Source organism: Trichosurus vulpecula, chromosome 8, assembly GCF_011100635.1.
Source record: "Trichosurus vulpecula isolate mTriVul1 chromosome 8, mTriVul1.pri, whole genome shotgun sequence".
NCBI lineage: Eukaryota > Metazoa > Chordata > Mammalia > Diprotodontia > Phalangeridae > Trichosurus > Trichosurus vulpecula.
Genome location: NC_050580.1, coordinates 137,993,961 through 138,021,194, shown reverse-complemented (window position 1 = coordinate 138,021,194; position 27,234 = coordinate 137,993,961). Strand labels below are relative to the sequence as shown.

At 37.6% G+C, this 27,234-nt stretch overlaps 1 protein-coding gene across 1 annotated transcript in view; it reads left to right on the top strand.

Annotated features, from left to right (window-relative positions):
* Nucleotides 1-27,234, top strand: part of ADAMTS17 (ADAM metallopeptidase with thrombospondin type 1 motif 17) — a 506,671-nt gene that overhangs the window by 464,003 nt on the left and 15,434 nt on the right. The window contains exons 21-22 of the mRNA XM_036736388.1: nucleotides 6,675-6,879; nucleotides 19,504-19,656. Coding sequence (XP_036592283.1) covers nucleotides 6,675-6,879; nucleotides 19,504-19,656 — 358 coding nt within the window. The remainder of the gene's footprint in view (nucleotides 1-6,674; nucleotides 6,880-19,503; nucleotides 19,657-27,234) is intronic.

The window sequence follows — 27,234 nt, the reverse complement described above, 5'->3', positions numbered from 1 at the left end:
AGTCCAATCCCTTTATTCTCCTTTATTCTACAGATAACTTGCCTAGTATTACACAGTTAGCTAAGTGTCTGATGAAGAATTAGAACTTGGGCCTTCCTGACTGCAAGTGCAGTACTCTGTCTACTGAGCCACTAATCAATCAACAAGCATTCATTAAGCACCAACTACACACCATGCAGTGTGCTAGGCACTGAAGATATAACAACAAAATATAGTCCTGGCCCTCAAGAAGCTTATGATCAAGCAAGGGGAGACAACAGGTACATATTGGGGAGAAGGAAGGAGCAGTTGGAAGAATCAAGAAAAGCTTCATGTAGAAGGTGACCCTTGACTGAACCTTAAAGGAAACTAGGGATTCTGGGAGGTAGAGCTGAGGAGGAAATGCCTTTCAGGCACAAGGGAAGAGATGAGAGATGGAATGTCATGTGAGAAGAGTAGCAATGTCTCAGCAGTAGTATGTATGAAAGGGAATAGTACATAATAATGCTGGGAAGATTCAGTGGGGACAGGTTGTGAGAGCAGAGAAGTCTATATGTGATCCCAGAAGTAATAAGGAGCCACTGGAATTTATTAAGAAAGGAGGTGACCTAGTCAGGCCTGCACTTGAGGAAAATCACCTCGGAAGCTGTGTGCAGTTTGGAATGAAGTGGGAACACCTGAAGCAGTGAAAACAATTAGTAACCTATTACAATGGTCCAGGAAAGAGTTGGTGGTTGTATACGCGAAGAAGAGGAAGATAGGAAGTAGTGATCATGTGAATGGTGAGAGACGTTGGAGAGGTAAAAACCAGATTCGGCAACTTGTTGGATAAGCAGGGTGACTTGAGATTGAGGAGTCAGTAACGACACCAAGGTAGCATATACAGGTAACCAGAAGAATTGTGGTGCCTTAAACATACATAGAGGAATTTCGAAGAGGGCTGGGCCTGGGAGTAAAATATCAATTGCAATTTGGACATGTTGAGTTTGACATGCCCCTGGGAAATCCAGTTAGAAATGTTCATTAGGCAGCTTGTGATAAATGACTAGAGCTCTAAAGACAGGCTTGGAATGGGTATGTAGATCTGAGATAAATGCAACATTGGTACCCTCGTAATATTAAAAGAATTAGGGGAAGTCGTATTAGGTTGACCCCCTATGGACGATCTATAAAGAACATGAACAAGAGTTGCACAGGATGAGGAAGCAGGAATTGCTTTCCTCCTACAGTTTTGGGCACTGGTAAATTTGTACTGTCCGTGAAAAAAGAGTATGCTAAGTTAAAAGTAAGCTTTGTTTCAGACCTTGTACAAATTATGCTCATAACTTAAGCTGGTTTAAGACTGTCAAGTGCATGAACACAATTACTTAGGTGAAGGGTAACTACTTTTCCTTCTTTCATTAATTCATTCATCTTAGAGCATGAAGATCCCGTATTTCAATATCAGGAATAATGGCTACCTGGGTAATGTTTGTTTGGTTTTGTGATTGGTTCTTGGTTTTGCTCCAGACCTATGATGTCTTTGGTGCAGGGAATGTTCTGCTGAGGAAGCTACCTCCATCAGTACAGATTGGCCACTGTTCTGCAATCCATAGTCTTAAGAGTTGCTCTGGGACACTGGGGGAGGGATGTCCCCAGTATGTGTGAGAAGCAGGACTCGAATCTTAGTATTCCTTAGTATTCCTGACTAGAAGGCCAGCTTTCTACCCACCATTCTACACTACCTCTTATATCTTAATAAGACCTAAAATAAAATGTGTTATGAGTAGGCAATGTAGCATGTGTTGTCTAGACTTGCCAACACAATGTCGTCCTTCAGATTTTTCAGCCTTTAGTTGCTTTAGTTACTATATCTGTGAGTGTGCACCTTAGCAGTAAGCTATTACAGTAAACCTCCTTATACTCCCTTCTAAAAGCATCAGCCCAGGAAAAACTGAAGACCATCCATCTGAGTCCACCTTTCATTTCCCTATGTCATTTGGCTTCAAAGAACCTGTGGATCCAATTTAATTTTTCTGCCTTTTCTTTGATAATTGTACAGAGCTTAGCACAGTCCCTGTCACATAGGTAACACTAGATAAATATCAGCTATTATTGTTACTACTACTACTACTACCACCACTACCACCACCACCTACCCAATTAAATGCTGAAACTACAAATTAACCCAGGGTCTTCCTAAAAAAAATCCTTCAATTAAATATTTATGAAACACTTTATGTCCAAAGATGAAACATTAAAAAGACATTTTAATCTAACTTTTAAAATACATTGCAATCTTTCATTTTTACATTACCTAGATTTTCCCTCCTTCTAAGAGCTATCCCTTGTAACATTTTAAAAAAGAAAAGAGAAAAAAAATCAGCAAAAGTGATTAATACAATGGAAAAATCTGACATATGCAGTTATATTCCATATTATACATTACATTGACATTATATTCTATATCCATGGACCTCTGTAAAGGAATATGGGTTAGTGTTTTCCGTGTCTTCTTCAGAAACTTGTTTCTTTAATTTTGCGACATTTATTTCTATAGTTTTGTGGTCGTTCTTTCTATTTATATTGTCGTAATCATGATTTATATTGTTTTCCTTGGTGTGCTTACTTAATCAGTTCATGTAAATCTTTCCTTGTTTGTTTGTGTTCATCATTTATCACAGCATATAATATTCCATTCCATCCATATGCCACAATTCATTTAGCCATTCCCCAATTTATGAGCATCTTCTTTGCATCCAGTTCTTTGCTCTCACAAAAGGATGGTACAATATCTTGGTATATGTAGAGCATGTGCATGTCCTTTTGTCAATGTCAGTGGAGTACATGCCCAGCAGTGGACTCTCTGGGTCAAAGGGTATGGACATTTTAGTCATTTTACTAAATTAATTTTAATTAAAATATTTAGTAACCTCAGGTGTTAGGGAATACCTTGCTTACATCATACATATATCACCTCAGGAGACACAGGTTCCAGTCCTCGCTCTCATATTTTTAAGCTATGTGAAACTGAATCTTAGTCACTGAACCTTGGTTTTTTCATCTATAAAATGTGCATCAGCTTGCATCACAAGAGTGTTGAACAGAAAGCCTCTTATAAAGCACTGTAGAAACGTGAGTAGTTGTTATTTAGATGATCACTCAAACTGCAATGAAGAGGTCCATTCTACTAGAGGGGCAGATGGTATAGGCTTACACAAACACACTATTACGAGCCCTTCTCTCTATCCAGGAATTCATATAATTAGTAAGAATATATAACACACTGACCACCTGCAGGAAACACCTTGATGGATGTTGCTTGAGTTTAACTTTTATGCAAAAATATCTCATCTCAGTCATTCTCAGCCAAAATATCATCTGGCCGTTTGGTGTACCTTTTAAATATCTTCATATTGCAGTTATACAAGTGGCGTATCTAGAGTGGAAAGTACCAACAGCTGTACTATTCCCAGGGTAAAATGCATACAATGTCTGCCAGATGCCAGTACTGCAGTACTGAACTCATAGTGATGAGATGTATTTATAAAGCCAGAATGACAAGGTATACGTAAAGTGCCTGACAATCATATGAAAATCAACTGAACACTGTTTGTTAAATGCCCGTGGCTGTTGTGAAGCATTTGCAGAGGGTCAGACAGTCTCAAAAAGGACTTGCTTTTCTGGAGTTCAAAGAGAGGAGTGCAAAAACAGTTCCTATTCATAGTTCCAGTAGGGTATATTAGAGCAGAATTGGCAGAGATTAGCCCAGTTAGTGAGCACAGCCATAAATAGGTTTAACATATATCTACAAATGTTTTTGGCTGCGTCCTATTCCTTTATGAGGTTATGGGCAGCAAGGATGAGGGAAATTATAAAGGATTAAAAGTTCCTTTACTGGAAGTCAGGAAGCAATGATGGGAGGATTCCTTTCCATCATGTCATACTATGTGAAACCCCTCCTCCTCACAGGAGTAAAGGCACAACACTATATAACTGTGAAATGATAATAATAATTATTATTAATAATGATGATGATAACCTGATATCTGAAAGGCTAAGGAGATTTTTTCTGGGAATGTACTGAGTAAATGCTGGTTATGGAAAATAAAACTATCTCAAGGGGATAAATTTAACTCCTACAATTTTAAAATTATTTTTATAGAAGAGACTATAACAAGCAGAGGCCATAAAATTAAACTTTATGTCTTACAATGCCCCTTTTTACACACACCCTCATCCAAGAAATCTAATTTTTCATGCTTGGGACAGATTTGCTATTATAACAGATTACAAAATACCAACTCTCTGGTTCTCCTAATCTGTAGTATAAGTAGAAATAAATTTCTCTTCCTATTCACCTTCCTGAATGGTACCTTTTGTATCCAAAGTTCTAGTCAATTAAATTCATATTTTTAAAATTTGTCTCAACAGCCTGAAATTATGTACAAAACCCAACAAGATTAAATTTAATGGATATAAATATAAGTTCTTGTCACATAGGTTCAAAAAAGTCAATTGTACAAGTACAAAATAGAGAGGATACATCTTGACCACAAGTCACGTAAGGGAAATAAACCTAAAGATATTTTAGTTAACCACAAAATTATAAATGTCTGGTAATAGCTGCTAAACAAAATGTAATCTTACACTATATTAATATAAGTATATCTGCAATATTAAAGAAGGTAATAGTATCACACTGCATACTCTGTACTGATCAGATCATAGATATAATACTGTATTCTACTCTGGGTACCAGAGAGGAACTTTGCAATTATGTCATATAAGAAACAACTGATATTATTTCTGTTATGACTAATAAGGTATTGGATTTAGCACTAAAATAAATTTCTTCAATATAAAATTTTAGTATTTTTCAAAAAATTTCTGACTTTGAAAATTATGGAAAATAAGCTTTTATGAATTTTTAGTCTTAGAGAAAGATAATACGGCTCCAGAAACTCTTCACCTTTCAATTATCTTGCAGCATCTCATTTCAGTATGATCTTAATTAGGCAAGTCTTATCACCCCATGGGAAGGGCCTCAGTTTCCTCATCTGTAAAATGAAGAAACTGGACTAGCCAGCCTCTAAGATAACTTACAGCTCTAAAATTCTATGATTCTAAGTATTTTTCTCCCCTCTTTTCAATTTTTGTTTCAAGAAAGATTCTTTCTTTCACTTCTTGGCTTTTCTAAGAGCTTTGTTTCTTGCGTTAGCAGCTCTAGGCCCTGAAGGTCTCTTGATACTACACAGTGCTGTCTTACTGTTTCCCCTTCAATGTCTTCCTTATTAACCTGTATTAGATCCTTTCTTTTTTCTTCACCCTCCATCACTGCTCACCACACTGTTTTTATATACTTCCAGAATGCTTTGCTTTGTACAATTTAAGCACAAAGTATTTGACTTATCATCCCTTTGACTTCTTCAAGAGTTTTCATTTACTCAGTGCCTCATTTTTTGGCAAGGCACGTTACTAGGCATAGTTTTCCATTTTCCACAAGTGGATTAGACTTTATGTAATTTAAAGTAATTTGAAATATAAATATCTGGAGGGTTTAGTGGACTGCAAGCTCAATATAAGACGCGATAGCCAAAAAAAACTAATGCTCTGGAGAGCTGTATTAGGAGAGGCACAAAGTACAGAATAAGAAAAGCGATAATTCTGCTGTACTCTGCTCTACTAAGAACATATCTAGAATACTGTGTTCAGTTCTGGGTGCCATTTTTTAAGAAGGGTCATTAATAAGCTGAAGAGTATTCAGGAATGATCACTAGGATTGTGAAGAACCTTGTGACCATACCTCCCAAGGTTCACTTGAAGGAACTGTATCAGTAAGACAATAAACACAACACCAACAATAATCATGAATATGCCTATGTAGTTCTGTATCGCAAAGTATGAGAGGCTCTCCATATAGAAGGTAAAAGAAGTATAACATTTATTCAGACACCAGAGAATCATATCCCATAACCAAACGTTCAGCTCCCACAGCCAGTTAGCCCACTTTATCATAACAGCAAGGAACTTAAAACACCATATCACAGCCTGGAGCCTCGCCATCTCAAAACCTCTCTAACAACATGTGACTTAGGCTTCCTGTGACTAAGCAGGTCACATGGGTGGGACTTAATGGGTAAGAAAGATCTTCAAATCTAAATTGCTACTACAGGAACTCAAATGTTTAGCCTAAAGAAAAGAATTTTTTAAAACAATCTACTAGGGTTGGGAAGCACATAATTTCTGCTATGAAATCGCTGATTTCATAGCAATCAAATATGGAAGCAGTGTTAGTTACCTTACATTTGGAAGAGGACAGAACAAGCAACAATTGGGAGGAGTTACAGAGACACAGTTATATACTTGCTGACATTTAGAGATGTCTAAAAGTAGAGTGGATTGCCTGGGCTCTCCTCACTCAAGTCTTCACACAGAGGTGAGATGATCACTTTTTAGGTATATTGTGGAGGACATTCCTCTGTAGGAATGGATTTGACTTGAAGGCCTCTGAGGCCCCTTCCAATCCAGATTTTAGGATCTGCAGTCAAAGGAACTGTGGGCAACCAGGGCCTGTGTCTAAAGAAGATTCTAAAGGTTGATCTGCATGTACTATAACCATTCCCCCATGCTTCTTTCAGTACTATTGGGAACAACCGCAGAGCAGACTTTGCAGCCTGTCATCTCTCATGTTGTCTGTCTTCTTCTCTGTGCAGGTGGATGACAGGGCACTGGAGTCCCTGCTCAGCAACCTGTGAGAAGGGAATTCAGCACCGGGAGGTGACTTGTGTTTATCAATTGCAGAATGGCACCTACGTTAACACCCGAGACCTCTACTGCCTCAGCCCCAAACCAACAGCAGTTCAAAGCTGTGAAGGCCGTGACTGCCTTTCGATCTGGGAGGCATCAGAGTGGTCAAAGGTAGGTACTCAACTCTTTTCACTAAAATGACAAACCTAGCTGGCTATGTCTTATAGGCAAGATGTCCTGATCACATTAAAAACTGGGCAACAAATCTGGACGGAGCCAAATCTGGGCTATTTGGCAGTCCAGCCTGTACCCCATATATAAATCCCATCACCCTCTTTTCTCCCTTGTTCTTTACCCTGGTGTCATGTTATTGCTGTTGTTGTTCAGTCATTTCAATTGCGTCCAAATCTTAGCGACCTCATTTAGGGTTTTCTTGGCAAAGATACTTAGAGTGGTTTTGCCATTTCCTTCTCCAGCTCATTTTACAGAAGAGGAAACTGAGGCAAACAGGGTCCAGTGACTTACCCAGTATCACACAGCTAGCATATGTCTGAGGCTGGATTTGAACTCAGGTCTTCCCAACTCTAGGCCTGGCACTCTATGCCACCTAGTTGCCCCTGTGTCATACATAGAACCAATAAAGTAGAGATTTTTGAGTGAGTAATCACTCCTTTGTCAGTGGAAGACAATATTTAATTTAACTTTATAGGCTGTTTCTTTATATAAACTAAAAACAAATGGTTTTAGAAACAAGGAACTGTGTAAAGAATCTCAGGCAAGTCTTAAATGCTGAAAATTATGCCAATTAAACTTAAAACTTTTCTTGGGCTTTGTCCTTCATGACAATTCTTTAAAATCTGACATCTCTATTTATATGAAAGGAAAAATATTATGTATTTTCTATCACCTTCTAAGGATTACAAAGCACTTCATAGTTCCATAATTTTTACAATTTTTCTATGGCATAGGTAGGTGACATCTCACTATTGAAGACAATGTGGTACAGAACACTTGAAAGACATTATCAGGTTCTGAAAGTAATTGGTAACCACCCAAGAATAGCATCCAAGTCTAACGATACTCTCCATTGTCTCATTCCTTGAGTCAGTCAAGATACAAATTAAAACTAAAACTGCATACCATCTACTTTCTGGGAACTCAGTAAGTGTAGCCTGAATGTCCAGAAAACTATTCTAACTTCTATCTAATAATATTAAAAGAAACTTTTTTCCCCCAAGATAGCAGGTTTCTTTTCATCATTTCAAATCTACTTCATTCTTCTTTCTCCTCTTCCTTCATCATCATTACTGCTTTCAGATAGGCTTTAAAATAATCTGGTGCCCATAGAGCTAGGTACCATATTATTATACAGTGATTACATTATTATGTATTATGCTACATAGCTGTTTGTATGTTGTCTCCTCCAGTGATTAGCACCAGGCCTGAGAAATAGTAAGTGCTTGATAAATGGTTGTTGACTGATTAGAAAGGGAAGTAGCCTTTGAATTAAAAATTTGGAGTTTTGATCCAGCTTCTGGAACCTTGGACAAATTACTTTAATCTCTTTGGGGCTCCGTTTCCTCATATATAAAATGAGAGCGTTGAACTGAAATAAAGGTTATTGACCTGGGGGTCTGTGAACTTGGTTTTTAATATAATTGGTTTCGGTTGCGAACTTAGATATTTTGTTTTATGTATTTAAAGACATTATTCTGAGAAGAGGTTTCATCAGTTTGCCGAAAGAGTTCATGACACAGAAAGAGTAAAAGAGTTGAAGAGGTTCTCTCAAGGCCCTTCTAGCTCAAACATTTGAGATCCTTTTTGAATTGCAAAAAGGTCTGACTCTTGCTTTTGATATCCAAGATATTAGGAAATTTTACATTTGATTCCTATTTTCCTTATGTATATAAACTCTTATAGAGAATCACTCTGAGAAAGTTGGTTTAGGAGGTTTTGCTTATGTCCTGTGGCACTATTTTTATATTGCAGCAAGTCAAAGTTAGAAGGGTCAGCTTTTCAGTGTGTAAGTCAGAACTACAAATTGTGTGGCTATTAAAAAAAAATCCTGGAAAGAGATCAATTATATCTTAAATTTAAACCCTGAGTACTGATTCTGGAAATAACATTTTATCATTGGTTTATTGTATTCAAAAGCCACACTTTACATTAATGATTTTGATTTTTTGGCTACAAAACAAAAAAATAGTTGAATAAAGTGCAAACTCTACTCCTCCATCAAAAGTACTTTTTTTTTTTCAAAAAAAAAAAGCTAAATCCAAGACAGTCTTTAGTGTGGAAAATATTTTTAAGGTTCCTTTTTGTTTTTTGCCAAACAGTTGGAATTATTTTGGATAAAAAAAGTACTCAGCCCATTTTTAATGAACGAAAGGACAGAGAAGAACTTGCAAAAGGTGACCCTTTTCTGACTGTTCAGGAGATGAGTTTGAGGCTAAAGCAAAACTTTTGCAGTGTGTGATATTCTTACTCCCTTGCAATGAATATATCCCTGAGTTACCTTTCAAGTTAAAAGTAACCCATCATGATATTTTAGGAAAAGGAATAAAGTAGAACATTTGGTTCTGTTGCTTTATATGGTTGGTTTTGCAAACTCCCTAAAATCTAGGAGAATATTATTCTGAAATATAAATTGTGCTATCATCAGCTAAGTATGTGATCCAAACATAGTCCACTTATGTCTCTTTTTTTACTGAAAATCTAGCTGCTCATCATAAAGAAAAGCTAAATATATGCAAGCATACATAAAGAATGCAAAATTTGAAAATGGTTCACAATTACAGTTGATTTAAATCAGCATTTAGGTACAATCTGGTGCCTCTCTCACTAATGTTTATTTCACTCACAGTCCAGTCTAACCCTGGTTATGTAAAGGTTTGTTTGGAATTCTTTCTTCTAATTCCTCCTTAACTTTTGGAAAAAAAAACCAGATTTTTTACTTCCCAAGATATACAAGGTCCTTTTGCAGCCAATGGCTTTAATTCTGTCCTACAGACAGTGCTGGTTTTGTGTTTGTTTTTTTTTAATTAGACCTGAGCTGATGATGCTTAGCTTTCTTTCTACTTAACTTCCCCAATCTCTCTCTTTCTCTAAGCCTTTACAAAAAAGAAACAAAGGGAAAAGAAACAATAATTCCCCTCTAGTGCCCTATTCATAGGGTATAAGAAAACAGAGGAAAAATAATCATAGCGTTTGTCTTTATAAGTGGCGAACCTGTATGATGGCCTATCAGAAGGAGCCTTCTGACTGCCTCTTTATGGTGTTTTCTTTTTTGCTTAATAAAAGCTCACGGTTAAATAGTACTTTAAAGGTTTACAAAGTTCTTTCCTCATAGCCCAGGGAGGGTGGTTGTGCAAGTACACCCTCATTTCACAGCTGAAAAACTGTTCACAGTCACACAGCCCATAAATGTCAGAGTAGGGATTTATTGAATTTAATTGGTTTAAGATTCCCCTCCCTTCCCATACCTTTTGATTACACCTTCTTTAGCTAAGTCCAGGGAAAACTAGTAATTTTCATTCTGTGGTCTTTTTAACCACCAGCATGCATACCAAATCAAACACACACCTGATGTCTGATACAGAGTTTGGCTTTACAAGCATCTCAGCTTATTACTGAAACTTTTCTAAAAATGCTGAAATGTTAGAACAAGCCATCTTTAATCCACATTGTTACCTCTGATCACATCACTCTGCTTCTCCCTATGTCTTAACCCTTCTCAGCCCATTTTTCATCTTCACCTGTGCCTCTGATCCCTCAATACTCTCCCAGTACATCACCTTTCTCCAACTCATATTCTCCTCTTCCCAGTCTTCACCCTATAGTTAACCAGCTTAACTCTACATTGTCCTTTATTCTCAAAACACTTCCCTCCCACCTTATTTAGTCAGTGTTTGCACCTTGCCAAATCGGAACCCTAGATCACTCCCACCATCCGGAAGCTCTGCTACTACTCACCAGCAGCTGAATAGAACTAGAGGATGTCATGTCACCAAACTGGCAGGGTCCTCTACAAATGTATAATTGCTAATCTCAACTGGGCACTCACCACGGCAAGGCAGTTCTTTCACTACTACCTGATCAACTCTCTGCCACTTGCCACAGAGGTTGTTCCAAACCTTCTCTTCTCAAGCCTACCATATCACCCCTTCCCCCACCCTCTCAGCTGAGAATAACAACTCATTCTTCACTGAGAAAATACAAATCGTTCTTCATGAGCTCATTTTTCCCCCTTTTCTACATCTCAACATCCCTTGATAGCATTCATCATTTTCCCTTCCTTTATTTCAATCTCTGATGAAGAGGAAGCATTTTTCCTTGCTCTTGCCAAGCTCTCTACATTTTACTCTTGATCCTATCCTCCTCCATCTTCTCTTGAAGGCTGTCCTCACAATGACCCCCTCTCTCTAATATTCATTCAATTTCTCCCTTTCTGTTAGTTCCTTTTGTGTAACACCAATGCTGCTAACAGCTGCTATGGAGGTGCCATAACGCCAGCACACAGGAGGGCTGCTAGCACATATTCTTTGATATGCTGTTCTAAGGAAAGCAACTTTAAGGGGTTTACAATCTCACTTTACTTAAACATACATATATCATTCACTTAGTTCAGAGGAAAAAGTCAGCACCCTGAACTTCAGAGAAAACAGAAACAGAAACTACAAACAGAAATTATATAAACAGAGCAAATAACATAAATCAGCAGACAGAGCTTCTATCTGTCCATAACAATACATACATAGTTACCAGAGCGAGAGGCACCAACATCTGGGTTTTCAAAGCCAGGGGGTGGGGGGAGGGAGCTCCTTAATGGCTACCCAGAGTCTTGTCTGGCCAAATCACTGCAACAGTCTTCCAATGAGTGAGCCCACCAAAAGCAAAATGCTAACCTCCAAGTGTATATGTGCTTCTTCAGGGTAAGAGGGCGTCACAACCATGTGACTCAAACCCATGTGACTTAGGCTTTCTTGTTACTCAAGCAGGTCATCAAAGACTCTTCATTCAATCAAAGATTTTTGATTGAAACAAAGGCAAGGCTCAATCAAAGGCACTTGATTATCTTAGTGCTAAGAAGCCCTCCAAAAGAAAAAACAGCAAAAAGTCCCACCCTACTTGCCATTACATTCTGTAATGCCAAAACTTCCCATATTAAAAATCTTCACTGGACCATACAATCTCCTCAAGCTATCATCCTATATCTTCACTCAGTTTCACAACCAAACTACTAGAAAAAGCTATCTATTCTCATTGACACCATTTCTTCTCCTCTTACTCCCTCCTCAATTCTCTGTAATCTGACTTTTGACCTCATCATTCAATTGAAAATGTTATCTTCAAAGTTATTAGTGGCTTCTTAATTGCCAAGTCTGATGACCTTTTCTCAGTCCTCAACATTTCTGTCCTCTGAAGGACTTGACACCAAACTGCCTCATGCTCCGGGCCACTCTCCCTTTTCTGCATTTTCACGGTGCTTCTCTCTCTCAGTTCTCCTCCCACATCTCTGACTACTCCTCAGTCTCTTGCTGGTTCATCATCCACATCATCCTCCATAACCGTGAATGTACTCCTAAGGCTTAATCCTGTGCCCTCTTCGCTTAGTGATTTCATTAGCTCCCATGGATCTAATCATCTCTATATAGATGACTCTGATATCTAGAAATAGATATGGATATAAATACCTAGTATTTCTCCTAAACAGCTGTGTAATTCCAGCTGCCTATCAGACATTCTAAATGATATCCCATAGGCATTTCAAACTCACTATGTCCAAATTAGAACTCATTATCTTCCCCCCTCAAACCCAGCCTTCTCTCAAACTTCCCTATTTTTATTTCTGTTCTTTGCCCAACCATCCCTCTCATTATGTAAAACTTGCAACCTCAGCATTATTCTATAGTCTCTACCAGAGATGGGGAACCTGTGGCCTTCTAGGTCCTTGGGTGTGGGCTTTTGACTGAGTCCAAGTTTTATAGAACAAATCCTTTAATTAAGGGGATTTGTTCTATGAAGTTTGGATTCAGTCAAAGGGCCACCCTTGAGGACCACACATGGCCTCGAGGCTGCAGGTTCCTCATCCCTGCTCTACTCTCTTTTCTTCGCCTATCCAATCAGTTACTAAGTCTTATCATTTTCCTATCCACAGAAGCTCTCTGTGACCACCACCATAATCCAGGTCTTCATCATCTCTTGCCTGAACTACAACAGTCTCTTAATTGATCTCCTTGACTCAAAGCTCAGCCCACTCCAATCCATCCTTCTTACAGATGCTATGGTGAAGATGTGATCATGTCTCTCCCTATTTAATGAACTCTAATGGATCCATATCGCCTTTAAGGATCAACTATAAACGCCTCCCAACCTGACTGACACCTTATAATATAATAGTACTCCCTTTCCTGTATTCTGTGGCTGAGCCATATAGTCTTCATGCTGTTCCCCACACATAACATGCCATCTCCTTCCTCCCTGCCTTTTCAGTGATTCTTATACCTCAAATGTATTCCCATCTCCTCTATGCTCCTAGAATCCCTTTTTTCCTACAAAACTCACTTCAAAGGCCTTCTACATAAAATCTTTATTAATCCCTCCTACTTCTGGTGTCCTATCCCACAAAACAATATATTTATTTTGTACACATCTTGGATATGACATGCTATATTGTTTCCACAGCCCCACCTAATAGAATATAAGTATTTCAAAGGAAAACAACTGTTTCACTTTTAATTCTATATCCCATCAACTAGCACAGTGTATGGCATATAAATGCCTATTGATTATTTTAGTCAGAAGAAAAAACCGGGCTTTCTAAACAGAAGCAGAAGATGATTTTTCCCTAAAACAATTTTTAAAAACCCAAATAAGTCTGCAGGCAGATGTTTTTACTACAAAAGAACTCTTGCTTCCTATAGAATTGTTCTATATACCTGGAGCCTATCTTCCATATACAATTTTATAGATTTTCTCATTTTTTTTCCAACTACATGTAAAAAATAATTTTAGCCTTCATTTTTGTTAGGTTTTGAGTTCCAAATTCTCTCCCTCCCTCCCACTTTAAGAAGGCAAGCAATTGATATGAATTATACATTTGCAGTCACTGCAAAACATATTTCCATATTAGCCACGTTGCAAAAGAAAACACAGACCAAAAGTAAATAAGTAAAAACAAAGTTAAAAAAAGGTATGCTGGGGCAGCTAGGTGGCGCACTCAGTAGAGCACCGGCCCAGGAGTCAGGAGGACCTGAGTTCAAATCCAGCCTCAGACACTTGACACATGTACTAGCTGTGTGACCTTGGGCAAGTCACTTAACCCCAACTGCCCTGCCCCCCCCAAAAAAAAGCAAAAAAAAAAGTAAAAAAGGTATGCTTTGATCTGCATACTCCTTCGCTTGTTTCTCTGGAAGTGGATAGCATTTTTCATCATAAGTCCTTTGGAACTGCCTTGGATCATTGTATTGCTGAAAACAGCCAAGTCATTCACAGTTGATCATCCTTACAATACTGCTGTTACTATGTACAATATACTCCTTCTGCTCACTTCATTTTGCATCAGTTCATATAAGTCTTCCTAGGTGTTTCTGAAAGCCTCCTATTCACGGTTTCTTACAGCATAATAGAATTCATCATAATCATATGCCACAACTTGTTCATCCATTTCCTAATTGATGGACATCCCCTAAATTTCCAATTCTTTGCCACCACTTAAAGAGCTTCTATAAATATTTTTGTACATATAGTTCCTTTTCCTTTGATCTCTTTGGGATACAGACCTAGTAGTGGTATTGCTGGATCAAAGGGTATGTACAGTTTGATAGCCCTTTGGGCATAGTTCCAAATTGCTTTCCAGAATGGCTGGATCAGTTCACAATTCCAACAGTGCATGAGTGTCCCAATTTTTCCCAATAGCATTTGTCATTTTCCTTTTCTGTGATATTAACCAATCTAATAGATGTGAGGCAGGACCTCAGAGTTGTTTTAGTTTGCAATTCTCTAATCAGTAGTGATCTAGAGCATTTTTATATAACGATAGATAAAGTTGATTTCTTTGAAAATTGCGTGGTCATATCTTTTGATATCATTTATCAAATGAAGAATGACTCATATTCTTATTAATTCGACTCGGTTCTCCACATACTCAAGTAATGAGACTTTATCAGGGAAACTTGCTGTAAAAAATGTTTTCCCCAGTTTCCTGCTTTCCTTCTAATATTGGCTTCATTGGTTTTGTTTGTGCAAAAAAAATTTTAATATAATATAATCAAAATTATTCATTTTACATCCCAAAATGCTTTCTCTCTCTTGTTTGGTCATACATTCTTCCCTTATCCTTAGATGTGACAGGCAAAATTTTCCATGCTTTCCTAATTTGCTTGTATCACCCTTTTCATCTAAATCATCTACCCATTTTGACCTTATCTTGGTGTACAGTATGATATGTTGGTCTATACTTAGTTTCTGCCAAACTGCTTTCCAGTTTCCCCAGCATTTTTTTGTCAAATGGTGAGTTATTGCCACAAAATCTTGGATCTTTAGGTTTATCAAACACTAGATTATTATGGTCACTTACTACTGTATCTTATGTACCTAGTCTATTCCACTGATCCACCACACCATTTCTTAGCCAGTATCAGATTGTTTTGATGATTACAGCTTTGTAATATGGTTTGAAATCTGGTACTATTAGGCCACCTTCCTTCACATTTTTTCATTGATTCCCTTGATATTCTTGACCTTCTGTTCTTCCAGAGGAATTTTGTTATTATATTTTTCTAGCTCTATAAAATACATTTTTGATAGTTCGATACGTATGTGACTGAATATATAAATTAATTTAGTTAGAATTGTGATTTTTACTATAATGCCTCAGCGTACCTATGAGCAATTAATATTTCTTCAGTTGTTTATATCTGACTTTATGTGAAAAGTGTTTCATAATTGTGTTCACATGGTTCCTGGGATTGTCTTGGAGGTAGATTCCCAAGTATTTCATATTGTCTGCAGTTATTTTAAATGGAATTTCTCTATCTCTTCCTGATGGATTTTGTCAGTAATATGTAGAAATAGTGGTTTCTTGTGATGATTTATTTTTTATGCTGAAACTTTACTGAAGTCAAATATTTCAACTAGTTTTTATTTAATTCTCTAAGTATACTATCATATGGATTATAAAGAGTGATGGTTTTGTTTCCTCATTGCCAATTCTAATCCCTTCAATTTCTTTTTTTTGTCATATTGCTACAGTTAATATTTCTAAAATGATATTGAATAGTAATAGTGATAATGGGCATCCTTCATTTCTGATCTTACTGGAAGGCTTCTAGTTCATCCCTAGTATTTATCATGCTTGCTGATGGTTTTAGATAGAAACTAATTATTTTAAGGAAAGATCCATTTATTCTATACTTTCTAGCATTGATAGGAATGAGTGCTCAGTTTTGTCAAAAGTTTTTTCTGCATCTTTTAAAATAATTATATGAGTTCTGTTGTTTTTGTTATTGATACAGTCAGTTATGCTAATAGTTTCCCTAATATTAGCCCAGCCCTGCATTTCTGATAGAAATCCCACCTGCTCATAGTGTATGATCTTTGTGATATATTGCATAATAGCTTTCCTAATATTTTATTTAAAATTTATGCATCAATATTCATTAGGGAAATTGACCTATAGTTTTCTGCCTCAGTTTTTGTTCTTCCCAGTCTAGGCATCAGCACCATATTTGCATTATAAAAAGGAATTTGGTGTAGGACTTCTTTGCCTATTTTCTAAAATAGTTTATATAGTATTGGGATTAATTCTTCCTTAAGTTTGATAGAATTCATTTGTGAATCCATCTGGAGTTTTTTTATAGGGCACTCATTTATGGCTTACTCAATTTATTTTTCTAAAGAGTTATTTAAGTAACCTATTTCCTCTTCTGTTAATCTCAGCAATTTGTATTTTTGTAAATATTCATCCATTTCCCTTAGATCAGGAGTAGCTGGCATTGTTGCAACAAGGCTTGTGCTATGTTCTAGGCCCAACCACCACCCCAAAAGGATAGACCTGTGCTGATGACCTCCTAAGTTGTCTAGGGCAGGGAAATTTTTTCACTCTGACCTCTTATTGGTTCAACTGCTCCTGAATTTTGATTTGAAGAGTTATTTTAAAGTTGTTTGGAGGGGAATTTGGGAGAATTCAGGTGATTCCCTGCCTTTATTCTGTCATCTTGACTCCATCCTCTGTACAGATGATTTTTTTTCAAAAACACTCACCATAGTTCAAGAAAATTCATATTAGACTCCCCAGTATGTTTGAGTAGGTTGTTCAAAGATAGAAAATGGAATAAAAATTAAAAATCCAGTTTTAGTTCCATTCTGAGCTAATATAGGATATAAAAATTCTCTATATCATCTGATAGAACACTGGGTAGTATGAAAGAATTCCTCCCAAAATCCTCTGAGATTTTCTAAGATGTGATTATTATATAAAGGCGTACATGGAAGAATCTAGCCTCTTGACCCATGGAAGGGGAGTCTGGTCCATCATATCCAGGAGTTATATGTTTCTGTCAAATACAGAGGCATGACTTCCTTGAGGAGGTCACAGTAATCATCAACACACAGCAAATCAAATGGAAATCTTCCCAGTTTTGCTAGACCATGTTTCCTGTTAGGTATTTAAAAGCATCTCTGTTTGCTTGCCAACTCATAAACACTTGTCAGTCATGTTCTTAACAAGGTTACCAGGTCAGAACTGTCTGGGTTTTATTTTTTAAGGTAGTTAAATAAGCAAGCAGAGTCTTGTCCAGCTAGTGTATCATGTCTCATCCTGGTATCATTCTTGTCCCTTCCCACCCCCATTCTAATGGAATGCTTTCTGACAGTAGGCTCAGAAAACACCATAGAATATCTTCACTTTTTATTCGGTATTACCCTGTCAGTTTTTCTTTTGCTGTTTTAAGGTGAGAACCTGACACTAGTGGTATTGAATCTTGTAATCTGATAGTTTATGTATCATTCAAACTCTATTCCAACCTCACCTACCTCTTTGTTAAGAAACAGCCCTATAAACCCTTAAGTGAACAGTATACTAGAGAGAAAAATAGTTACCTTTGGGTAAATGCTGTCCTTGGGATTCTTGTTAAAACTACCACCCAACAGTGATAATTTTGGTATTTCAATAACTAATTTACAAAGGGTCCAAGACAAAACTACTTTATGCTGAATTCTGTCTTACTGAGAATAGTTTTATAACACTGGGTCATGTGGCCTCTCTTCTGTTTCCATCAACTCTTTAGGAAACCATCTGGAACTGAAAAAAAAATATATCTGGTGCTGAGCTCTTAGTATTCTTGAAAGTGGTATACTTTCTCAGGTGAAACGAGACCTAGAATTCCTAAAGTAATGTGTCCTTGCTGAGGTAACATTATTAGGAAATTTATCAAGAGAATATAGACAAATAAGTAGCCTTCCAAATACAAAACTCTAGAGTGTCCATAGTAGAAGGGATAGTTATGAATCTGAAAATCAGATCACATGAGAAGTCTAAAAGCACTTAGAAAATATCTGTTGAACAAATAAATGAGGAACAGTTGAGGAAATAGAAAACGTTTTAACTCAGAAAAGGGAAAAACTTAATGGAAGAATAAAGACCTTTCATATGGATGAAGGCTTTCATGTATTTCTCCAAAGAGCAAAACTGTAGCCACTGGTTAGAGGTGACAGTGGGTCAGATTTGAACTCAATATAAGGAACAGCTTCAGCACAATTAGAATTATTCAACAATGTAACAGGGCTGCCTTGCAAATTAATGAATTCTTCATCAATATGAATATTCAAATAGATGTTGGATAGCCATCTATTGAAAAGATTTCAGCAGGAATGACTGTATCTGAGTTTTGGAAGTTCTCTTCCAATTCTAAGATTCTACAATTTGTAATTTTACAACTCTACTAGTATTTTTTCAAGTTCTATTATGTAATGGCTTCAGTTTCTTTGGAGAAATATCTTCATTTTACTAATCTCAACTTTGCCTTAATACCACAGATCCCAAGTTAGCTGACTTGATGTGGGAAATAACAGCTAATCAGTGCTTATACCTTTCCTAATATTTCCAATTATCTTGCATATCAATCACCTTTAAACATGATAGTTGCAAAGGAGGGAGTTGACGAAATCCTATAGTCTATAAAAATGGATTAGATGATCCTTAGAAATTTCTTTCAGTCCCAAGACAATATATCTGTAGGATTCAGCACCCTATGTTTCTTCCTAGTACCTGCTGCCTGCCTGATGACCATTTCACTGTTTGTTAATTCTTACATTGGGAAACAGAAGGAAAAGGAGTTCAAACCAATCATTTCCTCTGCCCATTAGTAACTTTTATGAAATATTCAACAAGGAGTTACAAAGTTGAAAGACGATGAGTAAAGGAGATTTAGAATTATCTTAAATTCAGAAATATTGGCATTCTGCAAGTCCCCTCTCCTTAAGCCTTCGTGATAATGGAAAAAAAAGACTCAGCTAATTTCCAAACAAACCTCTCCCTCAGTCATTCTATATACCCTCTTTTCCCAACACATCTTTTCACTACAGTGGCTCCCAAGCATCAGAATTGAACAGTTTGGATTGAATCTGTTTTCATTTTTTCTGATAAAAGTTCTAATGAGCTGAGGGAATAAGGAAAGAAATGCTAAAGGGAGAGGATACTGATTGAAAAATATGTCCTTGAACAACTGAGAGTTGACTGGATTTCTGCAGAGAAAATGTAGGTGATAATGGTGATATCCAAATGGTATTTTTCAGTGTTCCGCTGACTGTGGAGTAGGAACACAGAGGAGAACAGTGATATGCAGCAACTCCCAAGGAAAATGCGATCGAACCACAAGGCCAAAAGCAGAGGAGGAGTGTGAAGACTACACAGGCTGCTATGAGTGGAAAACAGGGGACTGGTCTAAGGTAACATAAACCATGTTTGCAATTCAGTCCCTCTACAGCAGCATGAGGGAACTGGAGGTCAGCTTGTTTAATGGGCCCCTAATTCCATGAAGCGATTCTGTCAAACCAAGAAAATGCATTTCTTTCCAAACTTAGCACTTGCCATTGACCCTACCACTGCTATAGTGCATTGCTTGCTCTCCCACAGAGCTGTGCCTAACAACATCATGTGAGTCTCCCTAGAAGAATTTCACTTCTTTGTGTGAATTAGAAAGGAAACTTAATACAACCCAAAACATGAAGTTGGATATTTGAGAATGCCAATTTGGCCATCCCATGCACAATACCGGCTGTAAGCCATGATGCATACAGAGGTGGGCTTAAATTTCTAAGCTATCACGAGAGCCTAATAAATGTGTGTGAAAATTGGCTGAGTTAGACATGCAAGGAAATCTTTAGGACATGAATCAAGCCTATTCACTGCTTAGAACATTACAGGTCAATGCCAAGAAAATGGAGGGAGGGAGGGGAATAGTTGAAGTTGTGATGATGAGAGTGGGGTCATAGGGAGGGAAGAAATGCTGTTATAAAATAAGAGCATTATAATCCTTTTTCCTTCCAAGGTAGTACAGTCATAGGCCTCTATGGGAAAGAAGGGATTTCATCATCCTTGTTATCAGATGTAACACCAATTCATAGCAAGAAATCAGGAGGAGGAAGGCATGTAGAGCCTGTAAGAGCAACCCAGTGTAGTGGTTAGTTTTCCCAAAATCAGAAGTCACAGAATGAGAATGGATTTTGTTTATTTGTTCCTATCACCAGCAGTACCATCCTTTGTTACAGGAAAAGGAGGGTGAGAAATGCTTTGGAAAGTGGAGAATAAGAAAAAAAAAAGGATCTTGGTCTCAGTTAAGGCAAGATCTCTTCTAAAGCCCTTAGATTGTTCAGTTTAATAACTGTGCCCATAATTTCACAAGAGTAGGCCTATTTGGATACTTTTATTTGAGCCCTTATCAAAATCTACATGTCCAATAGCAGCCAAAGCACAGATTCATTTTACTTAAATTTCACTTGACATAAAAAGATTGCCATTTCTCTGCTTGTGTTTTGTTGATCCTTACTAAAATGTAGCTTTCATTTAACACTGCACTAATAAGACAAAAATCATACCATTAACAAATGCAATTCCATTCCATTGATTGTTGCAGCAGTAATTCTAAGCAAAATAATCCTAACCCACTGGAAAATAAGTACAAACCAAAAAAAATTCCTGAGTGGGTAAGACCTATTTATGATTTAAATAAAGTTTAGCATGTACTTAATTACAAAAAAAAATTAATATAAATACTAGTTATAATGTTACATCTTACTTAGGAACAAAAACTTCATTCTTAGGTCTCTCTCAAGAAAAATTTATTTTATGAACAACAAACATCCTTACCATGTAACAGGAAAAGTGATAGAATAAGAGAAACACTGGATTAGCAAGGAGGAAATGGTTCTAGTCCTGGACCCACAACTTGTTACCTGTATGACTTCAGAGAAGTCTCTCAGCCTCATTTTACTCATCTGTAAAAAGTACGACAGATGATAACTTTTGCCAACTGACAAAGTTATTTTGAGATCCCTCAAAAAAATCTTATAATCTAACGTGAGGAAAAGGAGGGGAGACATACAAATTAGAATATGATAAAGAACAGAAATTATAACTGAAAGGAACGTTAGAGATAATCTGACCTAAATCCCTCATTTACAAAATAAGAAAACTGAGGCTCAAAATGGAAAAAAAAAATTACTTTCTCAATGTCACACAGACATTTGGTAGCAGAGACAATATTCAAATCTAAATCTTCTAAGTACAAACCAGTGTTCTTTCCATTATACCACACTTCAGTGTTATAAAATCAGATAAGAGAGAAAACATTTCCAGCTGAAGGGATCAGAAAGGTCTATTTGGTGAATAAAATGTCAACTGGTAGAGATGGGTAGGAAAGTACTAGTATTATTATCACTGCCTACATGACCCTGGGCAAGTCATTTAACCCTGTTTATCTCAGTTTCCTCATCTGTAAAATGAGCTGGAGAAGGAAATGGCAAACTACCCCATTATCTTCCCCCCTACCCCACAAAAAAATAGGGTCACAAAGAGTCAGACGTGACTGAAACAATGACTGAAAAACCATACCATTTTACCTTTTACACTATTGACTTTGTGGTGGCAGAAGAGACTACCATTTCTCAGGAATATTTTTATCCAAATATATTTAATCTTATAAGTAAAGCTGTGCCAGCCTATAAACAAAATAAAAGTGAAATGGCTTCCTTGTACCCAAGAATCTCATCATGTACTCCAAGCCAACTTGATATAGACCCATTAATATGACTTTGCCAAATTCAGCTAAAGTTATCATTGTACTCATTATAATCTGGTAAAACTGGGGCATTTTCATCACCCATTTAGATTTTAATTAGTAAAATAAAATTGTGATTATCTTCCTTTAGTTAGCAAATGTTTCTAAAGCTGGTGATACTGATGTAAGAAAATGCATTAGGAGACACCCACGCAGAGTATGTATATATTTATTTAGAGCCAAGAATTTATATCATAGAATTTTTTAAAGTATTGGTCATTACATGACTGCACTTCCCAGAGATATGGCCAAAACAAACCTAATGGGTGAAATAACGTCTTTTAGAATCTTACTATTTTCCAAGTATGAATTTAATAGAACAGCATGTACTGATCAGGCATAAGAAAGGAAGAAGTCAATTTACCTATTATAAACGTTCAACATTGAATATTGCCCAATAAGAGTCTAAATTGATTAATAAGGAGTTTGCTCACCAAAGAATGCATACACAAATAGATGTAAATGAGAAGAGCTGATGACAAGCTGATGATATAACCACAAGTCTGACTTTAGCCTCCTCTGCTCTTGGTGGTAGTAGCCGTGGAGAGGAATGATAGTGTCATCATGTCTGGCCAACATCCTCTCTGCTACAATATCCTATAGCCAGGCCAGTGGCCATGAGGCCAAAAGGTATCCCCAATTACCACTGTAATCACTTGGGACGAGAGAGAACAGCATCAAGGGAATGAAAAGAATGTTGGATTCAAGATTATATAAAGGATGTTGCAAGAAACTCAGCTGTCCAGTGTTCTTCTCTGTGGCTTAGTTTATTCAGCTATAAAATTGACACAATAGACTCTGCTCCCTGACTTACTGAGAAGAAGGTATAATGAAAATGTAATGGAATAAGTAGTTATGGAGTGAGAGGTCTTGATTTTGTATCTACACACACGTATATAATTTATGTGTGCATGTATACATATACATCAGTATCTATAGATACATAGGTGAAATAAAAGGGCTGATTCCACTAAAAGCAAATCCACATACAGAATAAACCCTGTAAGTAGTTATATATTAGTAGTAGCCATCAGATTTCTCACATCGATAGGCCACCATCCTTTCCTCTTAAGGATATGGGTCTCTAAGCATTAAAAGGCTGTATCTAACTAGTCAATAAGCATTTATTAAACATATACTGTGTGCCAGGGACTGTGTGAAGTACTGGGCACACATAAAAAAAGCAATAAGACAGTCCTTGCCTTCAAGGAACTTACATACTAATTGGGAAGGCATAACAACTGATCATCTCACTCATACACCCCCCATTGACTATCAGGCACCCCAAAAACAACATCATACTATAAAATGTTTTGCTGGAGTAGTTGATTACATATTGTGATAATGTATTTAAAAACTGACCACCGATAAATGTAAAGTATTAAAATGCCATTTGTATTATTATTACTCGTTCAAAAGGCATTTATTAAGTGCTTCCCATGCTGAAATAAAAAGAAAGGCAAAAATATCCCCTGCCCTCAAGGAGCTTCTATTCTAATGGGAGAGACCACATGTAAATGACTAGGACACACATATATAGAGAGAAAGAGAAGATGGAAATTAATCTCAGAGAAGGAAGCACTAGCAGTAGGGACTAGAAAAGGCCTCCTTTCCCAGTGAAAAGCAAAAAGTGGGAATTGAGCTGAGTCTTAAAGAAAGCCAAGGAAAGACAGAAGAGGAAATAAGGAGGAAGAAGAGCATTCCAAGTATGGGGAACAACCAGTGAAAAGGCAAGGGAAACTGGGGTGAGGAACCTTTGGCCTCAAGGCCACATGTGGCCCCCTAGGTCCTTAAGTGAGGCCTTTTGACTGAATCCAAACTTCACAGAACAAATCCCCTTAATAATGGGATTTGTTCTATAAAACTTGTAAAATCTAATCGTTAGGAGATGTATTTGGACCATAGAGTGCATGAAGGGAGTAACATAACTAAGAAGGTGCAAACATACTAGGCGTGAAGAGCTTTAAATGTCAAGTAGTAAACGCTTATTTCATCTCGGAGATAATTGGGAGCTACCAGGGTGACATGGTTAATGTATTTTTTAGATAAGCTATAGCCAAGGTCAGTCAACAAATATTTATTAAGCACCTACTGTATGTCAGACACTCTGCTGAGACTTCAAAGCAAGGCAAAAGATAGTCCCTGATCTGAAGAAGCTAACAGTCTAATAAGGGAGATGACATGAGAACAATTATAGGTGAACAAGGTGTATACAGGATAAGTTGAAAATAATCAACAGAGGAAAGGCACTAGAATTTAGGAGGAATCAGGAAAGGCTTCCTATCAAAGGTGGGATTTTGTCTTGGTATTGAAGAAAGCCAGCAGGCAGAGATGAGGAGGGAAAGCATTCCATGGATGGGGGATAGCCAGTGAAAATGCCAGGAGTCCAGCAATGGAATGTCTTGTTTGAGGATAAGCAAGGAAGCCAGCCAATGTCATTGAATAACAGAGTATCTGCTATGGTATAAAGTGTGGGAAATGGGGTGGGAGCAGTATGAAGGGCTTTGAATGCCAAATAGAGGATTTTATACTTGATCCTTGAGATGATAGGGAGCTACTGAAGTTTATTCAAGGGGGTAGCATTGACATGGTCAGACTTGTGTTTTAGGAATATCACTTTAATATCCTCCATGAGTGGAGGATGAACTAGAGACTTCCAGACCAACTAGCATCCTTTTGTAATAGTCTAGGCACAGGGTGATTAGGACATTGTACCAGGGCGGTAGAAGTGTCAAAGGAGAAGGGAGGTATTTACAAGACATGTTACAAAGGTAAAATCAACAGGCCTTGCCAACAGATTGGGTATGGTGGGGGTGGGTTGAACATAAGAGTGAGAAATCAAGTATGGCACCTAAGTTGTGAGCTTGAGTGACTGGGAAGATGGTGGTACCTTCAACAGTAATAGGACAGTTAGGAAGGAGGAAGGTTTGGGGTGTGGGATAGAGATAATGAGTTTAGTTTGGGACATATGGAGTTTAAGATGTCTATGGGACATCCAGTTTGGAGAGAATAGAATCATGGAGATCGATTAGAAGGTTACTGCTGCAGTCCAGGCAAGAAGTGATGACTGTTGGGATGAAGAAGATGGCAGTGTCAGTGGAGAAAGGACCGGAGAGATGTTGTAAAGGTAGAAACAAGACTTGGTGATGGTTTGGATATGTGGAGTGAGAATGAGGAATCAAGTCTGAGACCATGATAGTGGTCTTGGGGCGACTAGTAGGATGGTGGTTACCTTGACAGTAATAGCTAAGTCTGGAAGAGGGTAAGAAAGATCATGAATTCCACTGTGGTCATCTTAAGTTTGAAATGCCTATAGGAAATCCAATTCAAGATGTACAAAAGGCAGTTGGTGATGTGGGACTGTAGCTCAGGAGAGACACTCAGACCAGATATATAGATCTATGCATTACTTGCATAGAAATAACTGAACCCATGGGAGCTGGGAAACTAACCAAGTAAGAGAGTATAGAAAGAAAAGATAAAGGCACAGAGACTTCAGAGACTTAAGTGTGACATGAAGTTCCAGCAAAGGAGACTGAGAAGGAAGAGTCAAATATCACCTTTTAGACCTCGGTTTCCTCAAATGTGGAATTAGGGAGTTGTACTAGAGACCCTCTAAAGCACCTTCCAACTCTTAAGCTATGATGCAATCACAGGTTGAACAAAATCCCACCACTAGGTGGCAATTCCAGAGGCAGAGTTTCTGGTATATGGTGGAATGCCAACCTATATCTCTAGGGTAGTGGTCTCCCAAATGAATGCTATGAAATAACTTCAAGGGGGCAGTCTCTTAGCATTCTCATCCCCCTCTACACCCAACACTTCATGGCTGCTGTAGCAGACTACTCTGCCCTCAGAGACAGGGCTTAGTAAGGCGTCTATACACCCCCACACACTGCATTTTGGGGTAAAAGAGTTGCACAGGATGAGCAGGTATGGCTAGGTTAGAGCATTTATTAAGCACTTACCGTGTGCCAGACATTGTGCCGAGTGCTGGGAATAATACAAAAAGAAGCGAGCAAGATAGGCCCTGCCCTCAATAAGTTGACACTGTAATAACAGAAGACAACACATAAAGGGGAACTTGGGGGTGGGGGCAGGAAGGGATGGATACTATATGACATGGTCTGGACCTCCTTTCCCTCTTCCCAACTTCACTGCTTCCATTAAGGGCACCACCATCCTTCCTGTCTCCCAGATGTATAACCTCTTCCTTATCTTGGACTCCTCACTCAGCTAAAACTACTCTCTCTTCAGAGTTACCAAGGATCTCTCTCAATTGCCAAATCTGATAGCCTTTTCTTGGTCCAAATTCTTCTTGACCTCTTGGCAACACTTAACACTGTGGACTTCTGTCTCTTCCTGGATATTTAATTTTTTGTTTGTTTGTTAGATTGTTAGATTTTGCTTTTTTATTTACTCAATGTTTTCTACTTCTGTCTTATAAATTGTCTTTGCTAATAACTTAGGGATTGAGAGGCCTTTGAAAAATTATTATGTTTCCTCTCCTTCTGTGGATTCTCATTTCTCCTTGCAATCCCTGTACATCTCTGCCTTTTGAAGTCAGTAAACATTTAGTGCCTGGAAAAAAATAGACAAGACTGGGGAATATCCAAATTTTACTATTTCTAAAGGAAGCTCTTCTTCAAAAAGCTTCAGTTAGCCAAGGGAAAAAATATTAGGGCAGGGAATTCTAAGTTTAATCTAATGCATGAAGAATTTGACAATCTAACTTCCTTTATCCAAGCAATCTATTTCATTGAACCCCATGATATTTTATGGAAAGATAAAAAGATTTCCAGGAGAGGAAAGATGTGAATGCCAAGCTCAATAATGCTCACATTTTTCACTTGTTATATTATGAGGCAGAGATCCTGAAACACTGCTTCTAGCCTGGGATACTCAAAATGGCCCAGCATGAAGATGATATATCTTTTCCCTGTAGAAGAATGAAACTGTCTTAAGAGGTGGGAAGAACATGCCCTGTGACAATCACAGCTGGATCATCCCACTTTGAGCTTCAGACACCTAGCCAAAGTACATGTCTGGGAAAATATAAAGTCCTGCTTCATGACTGAAGCAAAGCCCTACTAAGAAAAAATGACTTGGCCAAATGGAAGGTACAGGCATCCTGTGGCTGCCAAGTGTGTCTTTATCGATCATGAGCATTTTAAAAATTATCTACAGC